The 15,731-nt window shown below is 46.6% G+C and overlaps 1 protein-coding gene across 1 annotated transcript; it reads left to right on the top strand.

The window, feature by feature from the left end:
• LOC128340969 (cytochrome c oxidase subunit 7A2, mitochondrial) lies at positions 1-11,635 on the top strand. Its single transcript, XM_053286916.1, has 4 exons — positions 1-152; positions 7,671-7,760; positions 9,963-10,047; positions 11,420-11,635. Exons 1-4 carry the CDS (start codon positions 135-137, stop codon positions 11,476-11,478), a joined length of 252 nt encoding a protein of 83 aa, XP_053142891.1. The 5' UTR covers positions 1-134; the 3' UTR covers positions 11,479-11,635.
• Positions 11,636-15,731: the final 4,096 nt, after the last annotated feature.

Here is a 15,731-nt window from a genome sequence, read left to right as displayed (position 1 = left end):
TGACGGCTTTCAATTTTAGGCGGAAGTTTGGGCTACAAGGGGCTCATCACGGCAAGCGGCAAATTACTTCCTTTTCCGGTGCCCTTGTCCCGACTGTGTTGGAGAGGAAGAGGTGAACGGGAAGCCGCGCGAAGATGCTTCGAAATCTGTTGGTAAGCGGGGGCGAGTGGCCGTTACAGTGGCCGTTGGGAACCGTTGAAACGCGGGGTGCGTGCCGTGGAACGCTGAGCAGGGAGAGCCGTTCCTGGAAGCGAGTTCCCAGTGGAGCCCCCTGGTCTTCTCGAAGCGGGTGGGCGGCCCGTCCTCTCTCGTCGCTGCTGGGAGCCCGAAGCGGTCTGAGATGGCTGGGCGAGCGACGGGGGTGTCAGCTTTTAGGCGCTTCCCAGCCGACGAATCTAGTTTCTTTCGGGCTCGCTTGTCGCCGGGGCGGCAAAGTCCCGCTTGTTCGGACGGTAAACAGTTGGTGCGGCGAGTGGGGCTGGATTAGGCGGCGCATCTCCCCTTGGGAGGCTGGCCGAGAACCGCGGCGGCAGTTGGGGACGCGGAGGGTACGTGCGGGAAAGGCGGCTTCTGCCTTCTGCTGCTAACGGTGGCTTGCCCTCATAACAGGCGAGTTTAGTCTCTTCTCTCTGACCCTTTCCCCTTGTACCGCAGGCTGCGTCAGTCTGGCTGTTCAGCCGCTGCTGGACTACAACGCCTGTCATCCCTGATGCCACTGATCGCGGCGAGGAGTTGTAGTCTAGCACGTACTAAAGAGCCCCCTGCTCGAGTGGTTTCTGGGAACAGCTCTGTGCTCTATCCTAACAGAATGTGTTTAGAAAAGTATGGTTGATTGCAGCCTGTACAATATATCAGAGTAAAAGCTTAGCTGTTTGTAAGTAATCTGGTCGATAGCCAGGAGAGCATGAACAGATAATATAACATGCATGGAACTGCAGGCATGATGGGAGTTAGCCTCCATCATTTTGAAGTGAGAGCATCATGTGCACAGCGTCCGCTAGACCTGCCATTCACCAACACAGGAGAAATGGACACTTTGCAAGGGTAAAGTGAGGTAGTGACTCACTTTGGTGAGGGTAGTAACTGAAGACTTTTTGAACTATGGACCGGTGCCAGTCCCACAGTCACCTCTGCCCACCTGGGCATCTCACCTCCTTATTGGCTGGGGGGCTGTCAACCTGATCCCTTGTGGCCTACCTCTGATTGGTGGAAAGGGCTCACTGCCCTTCCAGGTGCTTTGCCTAAGAAATGCTTTAAAAGTTGTGTGTTGCCTTTAAATGCCAGCTATTTTCCACCTACTTGCTGGATTATCCTTCATCAAGATATTCAAGTGATTTTACTATAGACTTGGTATGTTAGGAATTAGAAATGATTAATGCTTTATTTTCCTAATGTCTACCTGCTCCCAAGGGCACTCCTAGGTAATTTCAGTGCTTGGACGTGAAGGGCTTTGGAGGCCCCGCCACTGCGAGTTAAAATTAAAAGCTATTTTTTGGGGGGGGTCCCCCCAAGGTTCAGGGGGCCTCCTGCTGCTGCCCCCCCTTACCTGCAGAAATGTCAAAAATTACGGGTGGGCGAAGCATGACCAGCAGCAGCCACTGGGACGAGACGTTGAGCCCAGAGGCTGCTCCCAAGTCCTGCTCCGGGTGGAGCATGCAGCACGGCCTCAGCAGCACAGCCCCATCATCCCCATCCCCACTCCTGCCCGGCCCCCATCCACTACTGCAGCGGCCTGTGCAGATGGCCAGTGCTGCCAGCACTACTTGGAGCCCACCCACCCCCCAGGTGGTGGATACTGGGCCAGATCCCCATGGCCTTGTCCTAATAGCGCCTCTGCCTGCTCCCCTGCTTACCTTGGTTCCTGTAGATTAATGAAATATTTCAGAGAGAACAACCTTGACTCTCATGTGCATTGCTCAGAGATTCTGGCATTGCGGCTCCCCATGAGCTGACTGCTTCGTTGAGCAACTTAAAGAGAAACTTAACTGAAAGGGTGAACTAAGCCTGGCTCCTGCTCTGCAGAGACAGAGGGGATCCTCCAGAGGTTGGTTCAGACCCAAACTTGAGTTCTCTCTGGAAGCAGAGAGTGGTGGCAGCCCACCACACTGGAACAGCCGTGAGTGAGTAAAACTGCCCAAACTCCAGTGGGTCCCTTTACAATACATATTAACCCTTTGCTGTTTGTAAGCCCAGTGACTAGTGTTAAGGAGAGCCAGTGAATAGTCTTAAGGAGACTGTCTAAACTGATCATTAAATTGTATGGAATATTGGTCTCAAATATGCCTTTCTTGTGTTCAGTGCTAGGTATTTATTTAATTTTTTTATTTTTACATTTTTATACCGCCTTTCGTTAAAAGAAAACCCCAAGGCGGTTATTGTACACTGTGCATTGTACACTGTGCATAGTGTACATTGTATTGTACACTACTACTGCTTTGCTGGGGGCGGGGGAGGGTTTAAGGGAAAAATTCAGAATTCAATGTTTGGCAGTCTCCTTCAGTACAGTTATCAATATACACTTGATGTTTAGACTTCAGCCCTGTACACACATACGTGCAATGCACTGAATGTAGTGGGGCTTGCTTTCCAGGAAACATGTATAGGATTGGACTTCCAAGAGCTCAAGGATCAAAATTTCCACTATATCGGGACTGCCCAATTTGACCCTTCAGCTATTGTTGGACTACAGTTGCCATCATCCTCAGCCACAGTGGCCAGTAGTCAGGGAGTTTGTAGTCCAGCAACAGCTGGAGGACCACAGTTCTACAGTGAGGATTATATTATGACAAAGTATCTGCTTTCTGTCTTGCTTTGCTGTAAACTATGTCTCTAAACTTCTTATTTAAGGGGAAAGGTGGGATATATATTAAGGAACACTCATATGTGTTCTGATTAGAAATGATCAACTTCTTGTCTAATTGATACAAAACATAAGCAATATTAAAAAGCATAGTAGGGAGAGGTTGGTTGGCAGAGTTGTAAATGTTGAGATCTCATCTTGTCACTGAGGTTATTGACTCTAGCTGTGATTGTGCTAAAAACACTGCAGAAGGCTCAACATGCTGAATGTTTGAAGACCTTGATAAGGTGCATGAAGTGGCTAGTTGTGGGCATAGACTTGGTGAAAACTGACTTTGTAATTTCAGTGCAGATGTCACAGAATAAAACATACTTTGCAGTAAAAGTTATAACTAGCTTAACCTACACAGAGTATCTGTGAGCTAGTACTTGATTGCTCCCCTCACCACCTGCCACAGCCCCACTCACCTCAGAGATCTCTCCACCCTCACTTGAGTTGCACTCCTGCTGCTCTTCCTCAGTTCTGTTGCTTCCATTCCCCTCACGCCTCTTGGTCATGGCTGCAGTGTTGTGACACCTGTTAGCCAAGCTGCAGCCCCCTATCGCCAGAGACCTCCCCACTCCTGCTCCTCCCCACAGGAGCAGCAACGGTTGACCGGGCCCTTCCTCACTGCTGCCGCTGCCATGGCAACTTGTTCCCCTCAGGCCACTGACAGGCCTGGGCCCGTCCCTTGCCTTCCTGCCTCCCTCCGCCAATGGCCTCAGTAGCCCCAAACAGCAGCAGTGGTTGATTAGGCCCTTCCTTGCTGCCGCCACCATGGTCGGTCACTCCCCTCAGGTTGCTGACAGGCTCGGGCTGGTCCCTTGCCCTCCCTTCTCTCTCTCTCTCTCTCTCCCTCCCTCCCTGAGTTAACAGATCTTGTTTCATTATCTAATTCACACAACGGCAGCCTCCTCCTCCTGAAAGGTCTCTTTCTTCCCTCACAACCCCTCTCTTCGCGGACCCCTGCCCACTATATATATAAATATATATGAATGAAAAAGAGAGATTTCTCTCCTCCACAATCAAGAACATCTTCTGATCAGTAACAGTTGCAGTCCAACTAACCTTAACCATCACAGGCTCCTCCTCCCTATCTGCATATGGAATCCCCACTGCCCAATCACCACAGTGCTTCTGTTCGCGAACTCTCGCGAGAGCTGCCTCACATGGGATTAGCCATGGATATGCCTTGGAGAATTAAATATAGATGTTTGCAGCACCAATAATGAACGCTTCATTGCCTTTCAAATATAGGTATCATTTGCATTCCCTCTATGACTATATTTTTTGCTGTTTCAAACTACATTCTAATATTCAAGTGGTGCAGCAAAACTTTTATTTATTATTTATCAATTTATCATATTTTTATACCACCTGATATGTAAATCTCTAGGTGGTGTACAAATCCCAACATAAAAATCACAGGTTAAAATACATAAAACACGATAAAAACAATATAAAACAAATTATTAAAATTATTAAAATTCTAATTAAAAGCTTGCAAGAACAGGAAGGTTTTGAGGGTCTTCCTGAAAACAAACAGAGAAGGAGATGCTCTTATTTCAGCAGGGAGCATATTCCAAAGCCCTGGGGCAGCCACAGAGAAAGCCCGGTCCTGGATTGCCACCGGACAAGTTAGTGGCAACCCTAATCGGACCTCTCCAGAAGATCGTAAAAGCCGGGAGGTTCATGAAAAAGGAGGCGCTCTCTTAAATAGCCTGGTCCCAAACCATTAAGGGCTTTATAGGGTTAGGGTTAGCCCCACATAGAGTGCATTACAGTAGTCCAGTCTGGAGGTTACCAGCATATGTACCACTGTTTTAAGGTCATTCACCTCTAGAAATGGACATAGCTGACGTATTAGCAGAAGCTGATAAAAAGCTCCCCTGGCCACCGCCGAAACCAGGGAGAGCTTTGGGTCCAGGAGCACTCCCAAGCTATGTACCTGATCTTTCAAGGGGAGTGTAACCCTATCTTGAACAGGCAGCTCTAAACCATCTCTTGGGTCCTGACCCCACACAGTCAGTACTTCCGTCTTATTTGGATTCAACTTCAGTTTGTTATCCCTCATCCAGCCCATTACCTCCACCAAGCAGGCATTTAGGGAAGATACTTTTGAGTCTTGAAGTAGGTTAAGAAGGAGCAAGCGGATTAGCAAAAGCAAAATTCCAGAGTGGTGTGTGTTTGTGTAGTGGGGTGTGTGAGAGAGATCGAGATCTTTGCAGAAACAGGCTAAGTATTTATTTTATTTATTACACTTCTATCCCGCTCTTTCTCAGAGCTGTGTACATGGTTATTTTTATCCTCACAACAACCATGTGAGGTAGATTAGGCTGAGAGATACATGTTGTCCTCAGCAGGTACATGTGCATACAGAGAGAGATTATTGTAACCATTGGGACTAAAATGGTAATCAAATACTGGACAGAAATGAACTCTCAATAACATGGCTGATGTTAGATCATTTAAGAACATTACCTGAGGGGTGTTAGATACAGAATTGGCTTCTGATATAAGCTGGACAGATTTTGTCAGCTGGGATCATTTGAAGGGTGTTCTAGTGGCAAATTGTAGGGCTGTGCAGTTGTGCCTGTCTAACAGGCATGTTGAACCTCACTCAATATGCCTCTGTTATTATTGGAATAAATTCAGACATTAGCAGGGAGCCCCATCAGTTGAAACGTCCAACTGAGCTCCCCACTGTCATGTCTGATCTCTATTGGAGTTCTGATATTCCTTTTGGAGCACTGTTCCCTCTAAGGTGTGTACATTCTCACAAGTTTTCGGATGTCTGCTCAATTCATTTTAGATCCTGCTCAGGTTGAATCAGGAAGGCCCCATTCTGAATGCATATACACACAATGTCTTGATACTGCTGCCCAGAACAAATCTCATTCTGCACAGCGATGAAAAAGATTAGAGGGACCACTGTTTTGCAGCCAAGTTAAATGACAGCAGTCTGCCTCAGCTGAGAGGTGGCTCACTGGCCATTTAACTTTTAAAGGCATTGCATGGGCTATTTTTAAAGTTAAGAGGCCCATGCAGTGCACCTCACCTGAGAGGCACTGGATTGGCCAATTAACTTTCAAATCCCCCGCCCCGTGCACCTCAGCTGAAAGGTGCCCTGCAGGCTGTTAAACTTAGGAAAGTACACAAACCGGTTTTGGGGCCACTTCAGCGGTGTGGGGGGTTACCTTTAAGGAGCTGGGAGGGTGCCCATCCCCTGCACATGCACTGGCCACTTCTGGTATGATGCTGAACAGGGCTGCAAGGAGGTACACAGCACTGTTGTCACTGTCGCCAACTTTTTTGGTGACAGCACTGGTGGGGAAAATGTGGGCGGTGGGGATGGACATCCTCCCTGCTTCTTAAAGGCAACACCCCCCCCACCTCCTGGGAGTGCACGAACCCATTTGTGCACACCCCTAATTAAACTGGGCCCAATAGGAATGTGGTGTCAGATCAGAAATCCAACTTTTTGGGGGGTAGGGGCAAGTTGGCCCTCCCAACAATTTCTCTGTTGGGCTAGACTGGAGCAAATCTGACACTTCTTAGGCAGCACAGGCCTAGTAACATGCTTCATTGCTGTTAACTTGATGCTGTTTTATGATATCCGATAGTTAAACATATAGTTCAGAATCTAACTTAACATGATAAAAATACTATGGCTGTTGTCCTGAATTCCAACTTCATTCAAGGCTTGGACAAATGTTTAGAACTTCTAACACTGATTTCTGATGTATTTTTGTGAAGGAATTCTGTCAAACCAATTGGATATGCTATAGAAGTACAGAGCCAGTGTTAGATTTGCTGTAAAGAATTATTTTTGTATAGCATTTTCTACTGCTTGATCTGTACAACTCTAACAACAAAAAAGCAATACAATATCAGGCTTTCTATAGTTTTGTCACTCATTTTTCACAAATGAATGGGTAACTGGGAGTACTGTAAACAACGAACACCACACTTTCTCCTTATATTGGACTACATAAGGCATATTCTATTCAGAGATTCTTAATCCATTTCCTGACTCAGCGGATCTCTCGTTTTGCTGTTCTTGACCCTTCAGTTTATATCCATATGTACTCTTTCTGTCGTGAAATAAGTTGCCCCGTTTTTAGAGAAAGCATAACATCTCTATAACAATCTGCCTGCCCACACCTTCTTGAGAAGCACCAAGCCATAGAATATCTGGAAGTAATGATCATGTTGAAAATGATCCAGCATAAGCAGGGGTGTTAATGAATGAAGCCCATAGCAGCAGCAGTTTGAAAAACGTCACTGGAGCTTTCTCGGGCAGCAGACTTTACCACGTGTTTCCTGAGAGGCTTTACTGAGAGTTCTACATTGCCCCAACAAACCAATGTGCAAAAAGGATTGTTTAAACCCCAGATATAAATTGGGCTGCACTCTAACGTGCAATCGTGTGTGAAGTGTTCCGAATCATGTGTGAAGTGCTCCCCGATAGCTTGCAGGGACTTTGGGGTAAGTTTGGCCTATATGTGAATGCATCCCTTCCATTCTGGAGGAGATGTGAATTACAAGCCGGGCGTGAAAAACTTCCAGGTTCACTCTGAAGTCTTATGTAGACATAATGCTGCTTGAAGGTTGAGCATGGTTAACCAGTTGGGAGTAGTACTGCATGAGCTTGTATCTGTATCCCACTTTATTTCCTGCTCCCTTCTGGTGATACAACATTCTGTGTGCATTGGTGTTATTAACCACGCTTTGTCGAAACCAGTGTTTGGTGATTGATTTGAAGTATGCATGCATTGAATTGTAGCTTTTGAGAGAGACCAACATGAAGTACTTTGTGTTCTTGTTGCAGACTCTTCGCCACATTTCCCAGAGAACCATCAGCACTGCTTCACGCAGGCAGATGGCAAACAGGGTTCCGGAACACCAGAAACGTTTCCAGGTATTGGTTACATGCCTGTTCTGATGAAAATGTATGATATTTTGTAATCTAGAACTATATTCTGTCTGGATTTTATGCTTCCTCTTTCAGGCATGAGCTGACAATATTTAGCAACCCTCATGCGACTTAGCATTGAATCCCTTATGACTTGATGTCTTAAGTAACTCATCTGTGTAGTCTCATTTTCCTAGCTGTGCTAAATATTCTGAAATTCAGCAGCATATTTCTGTGTGTGCATATATAATCTGAATGCATAGTAGTTCTATGTGAAATGTTAAGCAACAGAGGTAAGCACAAGCAAAACTTGTGCAAAACAGTAGCTGCTGGATGCACCTGGAAAAGTAGGTTCTACTTTTCTCGTACAGCCCTGCTCTGTGACTTGTTGCTTGAACTCATCAGTTGGAATTTGACTGAGCATGCTTGGTAACTTATACAGATAGCTGTATTGGCTGGTCATCTTGCTTCAGTCATCTAGCAAATTAATGAGTCATTAATTTGCTAGAAAACTGAAGCTGTAAAATGATGTATTCTAGAGTCCAGTGCAATACTTCTGTGTTGTCTTGGTCTTATTAGTGGCTACTAGCACTGATTTGCGTAATCATTAATCATTAACTTAACATTTTACAATGCCTATTGTTAGCTACCACTACCCTTGCATTAAAATCAATATTTCCCAAATGGGGGCTAAAATACTGAGCCACAGCTTCTCAAATTGGTTGCACAGTAGACAGGACAGGCATTTGACCAGTGGGAACAAAACAAGTGGAACAGAACTAGGTCAAGTTTAAACAGCATAATCCACTGGGCTCTAATTGCAAAAACTGATACTTTTTAGAAGATCCCAGAGTATGTTCTGAGCACCATGTTGGATCATGTGGAGACCCTTCCACCCCACAGCAAGTACAGTGCTGGGAGTCCCTATGGAAGCTTGCCACCTTTTTATTTCCAAAAATTCTGGAACTCATCTAGGGTTCATATTTCAAAATGAGCAATGTCCCTGAGCCTGGTGAAGAGTGCCTTCCTTTTCTGAGGGGAACATTCCTCATCTTTCTGAAGACTTGAGAACTTGGTGTTTGTACTTGACCTTCAACCCACAAATATTACACTGCTTGAAAAGTGGCCTTGGTTGCGATGCCAGCCAGTTGTTTGATTGTGGGGGAAAGCTTAGGCCCGCTGACCTCCAAACCAGTTCCGTGCACATCCTTAGTAGTTGTAGGCCAACATCTGCAGGAGGGCTGAAGTTGATCAACCCTGAATTAGTCCAACCTGGAGGATACTGGTGTACCACTGTTCTCAAGTCATTCTCCTCGGATAATGGGCGGAGTTGTCTGATCAATCGCAGCTGTTAAAAAGCACTCCTGGCCACAGCCTCAAGCTGAGGCACCAGGGTGAGACCAGGATCCAAGAGCACTCCCAATAAACTTCAAACCTGTTCTTTTCTTTCTGAGGGAGTGTAATCTTGTCGAGAACAGGAGGATCTATCCAGTCTTGGAGATTACAACCCCCAACAATGAGCACCTCCCTCTTGCTTGGATTCAGCTTCAGTTCTTTATCCCTCATCCAGCCCATTACTGCCTTTAGGCAGGCAGTTAAGGGGCTAATGCCATTTCCTGATATTGATGACAAGGAGAAATAGATTTGGGTGTCATCAGCATATTGCTAACACTCAGCACCAAATCCCCTGATGACCTCACCCAGTGGTTTCATATAGATGTTAAAAAGCATTGGTGACAGAATTGGGCCCTGAAGGACTCCATATAACAGCTCCTGTTTTGAAGAACAACTGTCACCAAGCACCACCATCTGAAATCTGCCAAGACATAGGAGCGGAACCACTATAAAACAGTGCTTCCTATCCCCAAATTCCTCAGGTGATCCAGAAGGATACCATGGTTGATGGTATTGAAAGCCACTGAGAGATCCAAAAGAACCAGCAGAGTCACACTTCCTCTGACAATTCCTGGCAAAGGTCATCTTTCAGGCCAACCAAGGCCGTCTCAACCCCACAGCCTGCCCTGTAGCCAGTTTGAAATGTGTCTAGATAATCTGTTACCTTCAAGACTGCTTGGAGCTGATCATCCATCATAGGGAGGATTTAGCATTGCAGTATTGTAACAATTCATGAAAATGGTGGGGGAATCTTGTCTGTAGACAAGTTGTCCTAAACTAATGCGCTTATTCTGTATTTGTTTTTTGTATTAGGAAGATAATGGCCTTCCAGTTTACCTGAAGGGTGGAATAACTGATGCACTGTTGTATCGAACCACTATGCTCCTTACTGTTTTTGGTAAGGTTTGACAGAAAATAGGAACTGAGCCATCCTGTTCTTCAGTAGCTTCACTTTTAAAAGAGAAAGGCTACAGTCATTCCTCGTAAACTGCAAAGGTTCCGTTCCAGGAAAAACCTCCAGTTGGTGAATTCGTGGTTGGAGAGCCATTGAAATCAATGGCAAACAGGGTTAGGGGAATCGTGGTCATGAAAGGACTGCAAAATACAGTTTAAAAATAGGGGGAAATCCCCCCAAGTCAGCAGGAGTCAGTAAGAGGAGTGAGGGGGACCCACTCCTGACCCCCCAAAATGACCCTGAAAATCACACACCCACCCCCACGGGGGAAAAAATAACTTGCCAAATAGTGAACACTCAGGTCACGGTTGGAGAGACCTGCCACAATTTCTTGGTTGCGAATACTCAAAATCATGATTGGGAAACCTGCAGTTGGTGAAGGATGACTGTACTCCCCGGTTCCTGTGCACATGACTGAAGTAGGAATGCAATGTTTTGGTATCTTTCCTTAACTTGATTTATGTTTCATATCCACCATTTTTATCCCCTTTAAGAAACTCTTCTGCCTTTGGTGTCCTTGTGAGTAGCAGCCTTTATCAGCTGTAGTTAAAATCTTCCATAGCTTCTGTATGTAATCCTCCAAGTGCACAGTGTATTCTACCTCATCCTCTCAATCTGTTCTTAAAATGCTGTTATGGATATAATTTATACTTCTCTCATATCCAACTGTTTCTCTTAAGGACATGTTTGAGGTTTGTGCAGACTTCATCACAAAGGAGCCCAAGGTCTAATTTTATTTAGTGGATATTGATTAGAATCTTAATCCCTAGTTTTCCATTCAAGTTTGTGCACTTTAAGCCTTCTTAATGATGCCAACTTCACTTAGCTATTTGACTTGATTTTGCACTTTGTGTCCACTTTTAAAAATTGTTTGTTGGAAATGCTCTTAAGAACCTGAAGTCTGAGACAGAAACTCTTGTATGTGAACTGAAGTTTTTAAAAGTGTAGTTGCTAAAATGGCATACTTGAAGCACTTAATAACAGGATTTTTGAAAACGCTAAGATTTAGGACTATAATAATTGCAGTAAATCCGTATTTTTTAGACTTCATTGAATTCAGCTTTTTACATCATGATTTCCCCCCAATGCTCACCTGCTCTGATCTCCAAGAAATGGAAAAACGATGGCATTCAGTGTTCCTTGTTAACTCCCTTTAACCAGATGAGAATTAATAACTCATCCTGGAATTTGTCTTAACACTAGAGCAATTAATGCACTACCCTTACAGGAAAGCTTATACTTATAAGAACTTGCTATCAGATTTTTGGTGTGCATGCCCTGTCTATGCTAATATTGTATGGGTTTTTTTCTGCAGGAGCCGGCTATGTTGTTTATGAGCTCTTCATGGCTGCTATGCCCAAGAAACAGAAATGACTTCAGTTTACAGAATGCCTCTCGGAATAGCATCTCTCTGTCCCATTCCATTACTCTCTTCAGGGACCTTGTCATAAATGACTTATGTGTTTGGGATCAATATTTATTGAGTTGAAATGTTGTACGCTGCAGTCAATAAAGCAGGCTTTACATTGCTGTCTGGTATGAAAGTATATTGGAATTGCTTAAATCTAACAAGTTAGTTTACTGTGAAGTCTACTGTTTCATTCCAAGCATGAATAATATGCTTATAGTGAAATCTACAGTGCTTGCTAGCTTGCTCTTAACAGTGTTATAAGCTTCAAAAAATAGCTCAAAATAGATTGTGTAAATGTCCAAACACAGGAGGAAAAAACAGCTTTTTTTCTCTTCATATCTTGGTAATGAAGCTTATTTCACTGATGATTTTCAGATGTAACATTCAGCCAATATTTGCTTTTTACTCTTTTGAGAGTGTATCAGGTTGACTTCCACCATGTAGATCCCTTTTGCTGTAACTAGCCTTAAACTGTATCCAGGCAAGTGTAAGCAGAAGGAAGCTTGCAGGAGAGTTTCCTGCCCCTTGTGCCCCCTAAAAAGTTGTTCCTGAGAGTTAGGGAACCCTTAAAAGCAGGATGTCATGTGGGTTCAGAGGTAGGAGGAATTCAGTGACATTGGCAGAGGCACTTCACACGAGCAGCTTCTGTTTGCACAAGGTGTCTTTCTGATTTTGCAAGATAATTTTTTTGGTATTAGCATCATAACTCCAATGCAACACTTTGAGATCTGGACCAATTGCCTTGTGTTTTGTGTGGAGTTCAGTGCAGTGTCTCAGCATGAGGTTTTGCAACACTTATAGCGAGATAATCAGCCGCTGCCATCACCTTGTGCCCTTAAGCATCTCATAGTCGCTTTGTTGTCTTGGCACAACAATCCTTTCTTCACACGAAAACTGACAGTAAATGATGCCATGAAGTTTCTCAGCTGGTGTAGGAGGTCACCCAGCGTGGGATTATGTCCCTCCACGTGCTCCAGGAGGCAGGAAGTAAGCTTAACTGAAGATCCTTAACTCACCGCCTGTGGGCAGATCCTCTCTGCTTACTTCCTGCATCTGTTTCAGAGAGTCGTTTGCCTTACTTCTTCTTCAGCTGGTTTTGTTTTTCTCTTATCTTGCTTTCCAATCTCTTCTCCCCATCTAAATTCTGCTTGCCTGTACTTCCATCACTTTTGCCTCTTGCTCCACTACAAAAAAAGAAAACCTTTATCTTTCCTTCCCCTTTTTGCCACTTCTCTACACCCCGCCTTCTTCTCCTACACTGCCCGCCTGCCTTTGCTGTCCCCTTTGGCCGATGTCCGCAAGGAAATCTCTCGGCATCCTAGCCTTTAGAGAAGGATGTGCTTTGCACCAATTGTTCACTCTGAAATTGTGGCAGAGTAAAACTCAGGCCACACGGATGGCGGAAGAAGGAGGGACCCTCGCTGGTGCCAGTCGGCCACAGTGGCTTACCCCATCCCCCAGAAGCCAGACGGAAAAGGTGCGTGGGGAATCCGGGCACAACCCACGCCACTGTTCCTCCCCAGTGTCAGGCCTGAGAAGACACCACAGGAGGTGCCGGCTCCTCAAATAAGGACGCAAGCCAACCTCTACAATCACCCCAGAGGGGTCCCCAGTCAGGGCGGAGGACGGGGTGTCCACGGAAGCTTTATTCCCCCCCCCCTTTTGTCTCCGGCTGCCCGCTGCTCTGAGGAGGAAACATGCCTCGCCATGCAGACCGCCGCTTGCACAGCAGCACGACATCAGGCCTCTGAGCCCATTCAGTTGGAGGGCGAGGAGCAGCAGGAGTTAGAGGGGGATGATGAAGCTAGGCCAGAATAACCAGCCCAGCCCGGGAGCCCCCACAACAGGCAGCGGTGAGGTCGATCCCACCCCAAGGGAGTGGGGACAAGGTCCTTATGGCACACTTAGAGCCCCTACCTAAGAATTCTCCCCTGCAGGGGGCTTTAGCAACAGGGGGCATGGGGAGCCTGCCTCACCAGGCTATTTGGAGGGATTGGATTCAGGAGGCGGTGCAGCATTCCCTGGCTTCAGTCCTGAAGGGGCAGAAACTCACCCAACATCGTAAGTGGACGGGATAATCTCTCTTCCTCAGATTCGCAAGAAGAGGCACACCCTCACAATAAACACAAGGGCTTGGGGGCTAAGGGTATCCCCAAAAAGAAAAGGGAGGTGTGATCCTCAGAGGATCCTGGGGAGGAGTCACCTGGTTCATTTGCCCCTCGTGGGGACGAGGCCCTCTCCACGCAAGGAGACCCAGAGCCTGAATCCTCCACATAGGAAAGTGAGCTATTAGAAGACCGTGTGTCCAGCACATATAATCAGAGACTCTCCCTAATGGAGGATTTCCAGCCTTTCATTAATCAATAGCAGTGCTGGGTCTGAAACCAGCACCCTCTGATCAGGGCACCCCATTGTCCAAGGGATCACTGGTTCTGCCTATACCAAAGGCCCCCCAGTCCAAATCAGTGATGCCGGAGGGCTTTATGAATACAATTGAGGAGTGGAACTCGCTGTTTACATCAAAGTGTACCTCGACTCTGGCTATCAAACTCTATAATTTTGATGATGAAACATTAAATTTGCTTAAGGTTCCCCTCACGGATGTACCCTTCGGGGCACTCCTCAATGGCGTGGTGGTTCCTAGGAATGGGGACTCTACCTTCAAGGACTTGGCAGACAAGGCAGAATCTGCTCTGCGCAGGGCACATGAGTCCACAGCAGTGGCCATTAAAGTGGACACCACAGCCTCTCTGGTGTCCAGAACCTCCACACTCTGGAGAGATGAACTCTTTAAAGACCCCCTGGCTGTAAGTTGCTACATCTGCAAAGAGCGGCTGCCTTCACTTCAAATGCCACCCTAGATAGCATCCACTTCTTGGCCCACGTGGTCAGTGTGGGTGTACTGGCCAGGTGTACTGGTTGAAATACTGGAAAGTGGACAACATGTCCAGAGCCAACCTGGCAGATGTACCTTATGTGGGGTGGGGGAAGCTTTTTGGTGATGAGGCCCTTAAGGAGGTCATGGTCGAGACTAAGGACAAGCGCAAGGCCCTTCCATCAACCCATAGAGAGGATAAGGCCTCACGCAGACCTGTACAGCCCCTCAGGGCCTGCCGCCCCCAGTTTCAGCAGAAGGACTCCTTCAGACCATTTAAGGAGCAGTGGAACAGATCCAGGGACCAGGGCAGACAGGTTCACCTTGCAGGACCGCCAGTCATTCACTTCCCAACCTAGGGGTCCCAAGCAGCAGTCCTTACAATCAATGCAACAAGACAGATGGGTTCTTTCCATTGTTCAACAGGGCTACAAAAAAGAACTATCCAGCCACCCAAGGGACAGGTTTTCCTGACACCAAGGTCAAGAAGCATAAAAAAACACAGGGGTCTGCTACTAGCTATCCAACATCAGATGAACATAGAAGCCATAGTACAGGTTTCCTAACACCAGACGGGCAGGGGAATCTATGGCCAGTCAACAGCTACATCATCAAAAAGTAGTTCAGAGTGGAGACTTTTCGATCTATTTCCAAGGCCCTCCAGGCGGGGGATCTTCTAGCATCGATAGACCTGCGGGATGCATACCTGCATGTCCCCATGCACCCCAACAGCTGCCTTTTACTCTGATTTTGCTACATGGGCAGGCATTACCAGTACCGGGCACTGCCATTTGGCCTGTCATCCCCCCCCCACCCGGGGTTTTTACAAAAGTCTTGATTCCCCTGGTAGCCCTCCTAAGGACACAAGGGATACACTTACACGATCTGCGAATCCGGGCAAGTACAGAGGGACCGGTCCGATTGGCTCTTCAGCAGAATATGTCGACACTGAGCACCCATTAGTTCCTGGCGAATGAGAGAAAGCCACCTAACGCCGACCCAAAGGCTCTGGCATTTGGGCGTGATAGTGGATACCTCTGAGTGTTGTCTCTTCTTACCGCAGGACACAATGGATGTCCTTTCATCTCTGGCATGGGCGGTGGCTGCAAAATCCTTGACAGACACACTCAACCTGGCAAGGCTCCTGAGACTCATGGTGATGGCCATGGACTCGGTCCCCTGGGCCAGGCTCCACCTCCACCCGCTCCAGTGGACTCTCCTCCCGTTCCAACACAGCATCGCCCTCAGACACGACAGATGGATTCTGGTCTCGGAAACTTTCTGCGAGTCACTTACCTGGTGGACCTGTCGGGAGCACCTCTGCAAGGGGAAACTGTTTAT

The sequence above is a fragment of the Hemicordylus capensis genome, chromosome 1 (genome assembly GCF_027244095.1).
Source record: "Hemicordylus capensis ecotype Gifberg chromosome 1, rHemCap1.1.pri, whole genome shotgun sequence".
In the NCBI taxonomy this organism is placed as follows: Eukaryota; Metazoa; Chordata; class Lepidosauria; order Squamata; family Cordylidae; genus Hemicordylus; species Hemicordylus capensis.
Note: the sequence above shows the minus strand (reverse complement) of the source record. Positions and strands in the feature narration are given on the sequence as shown.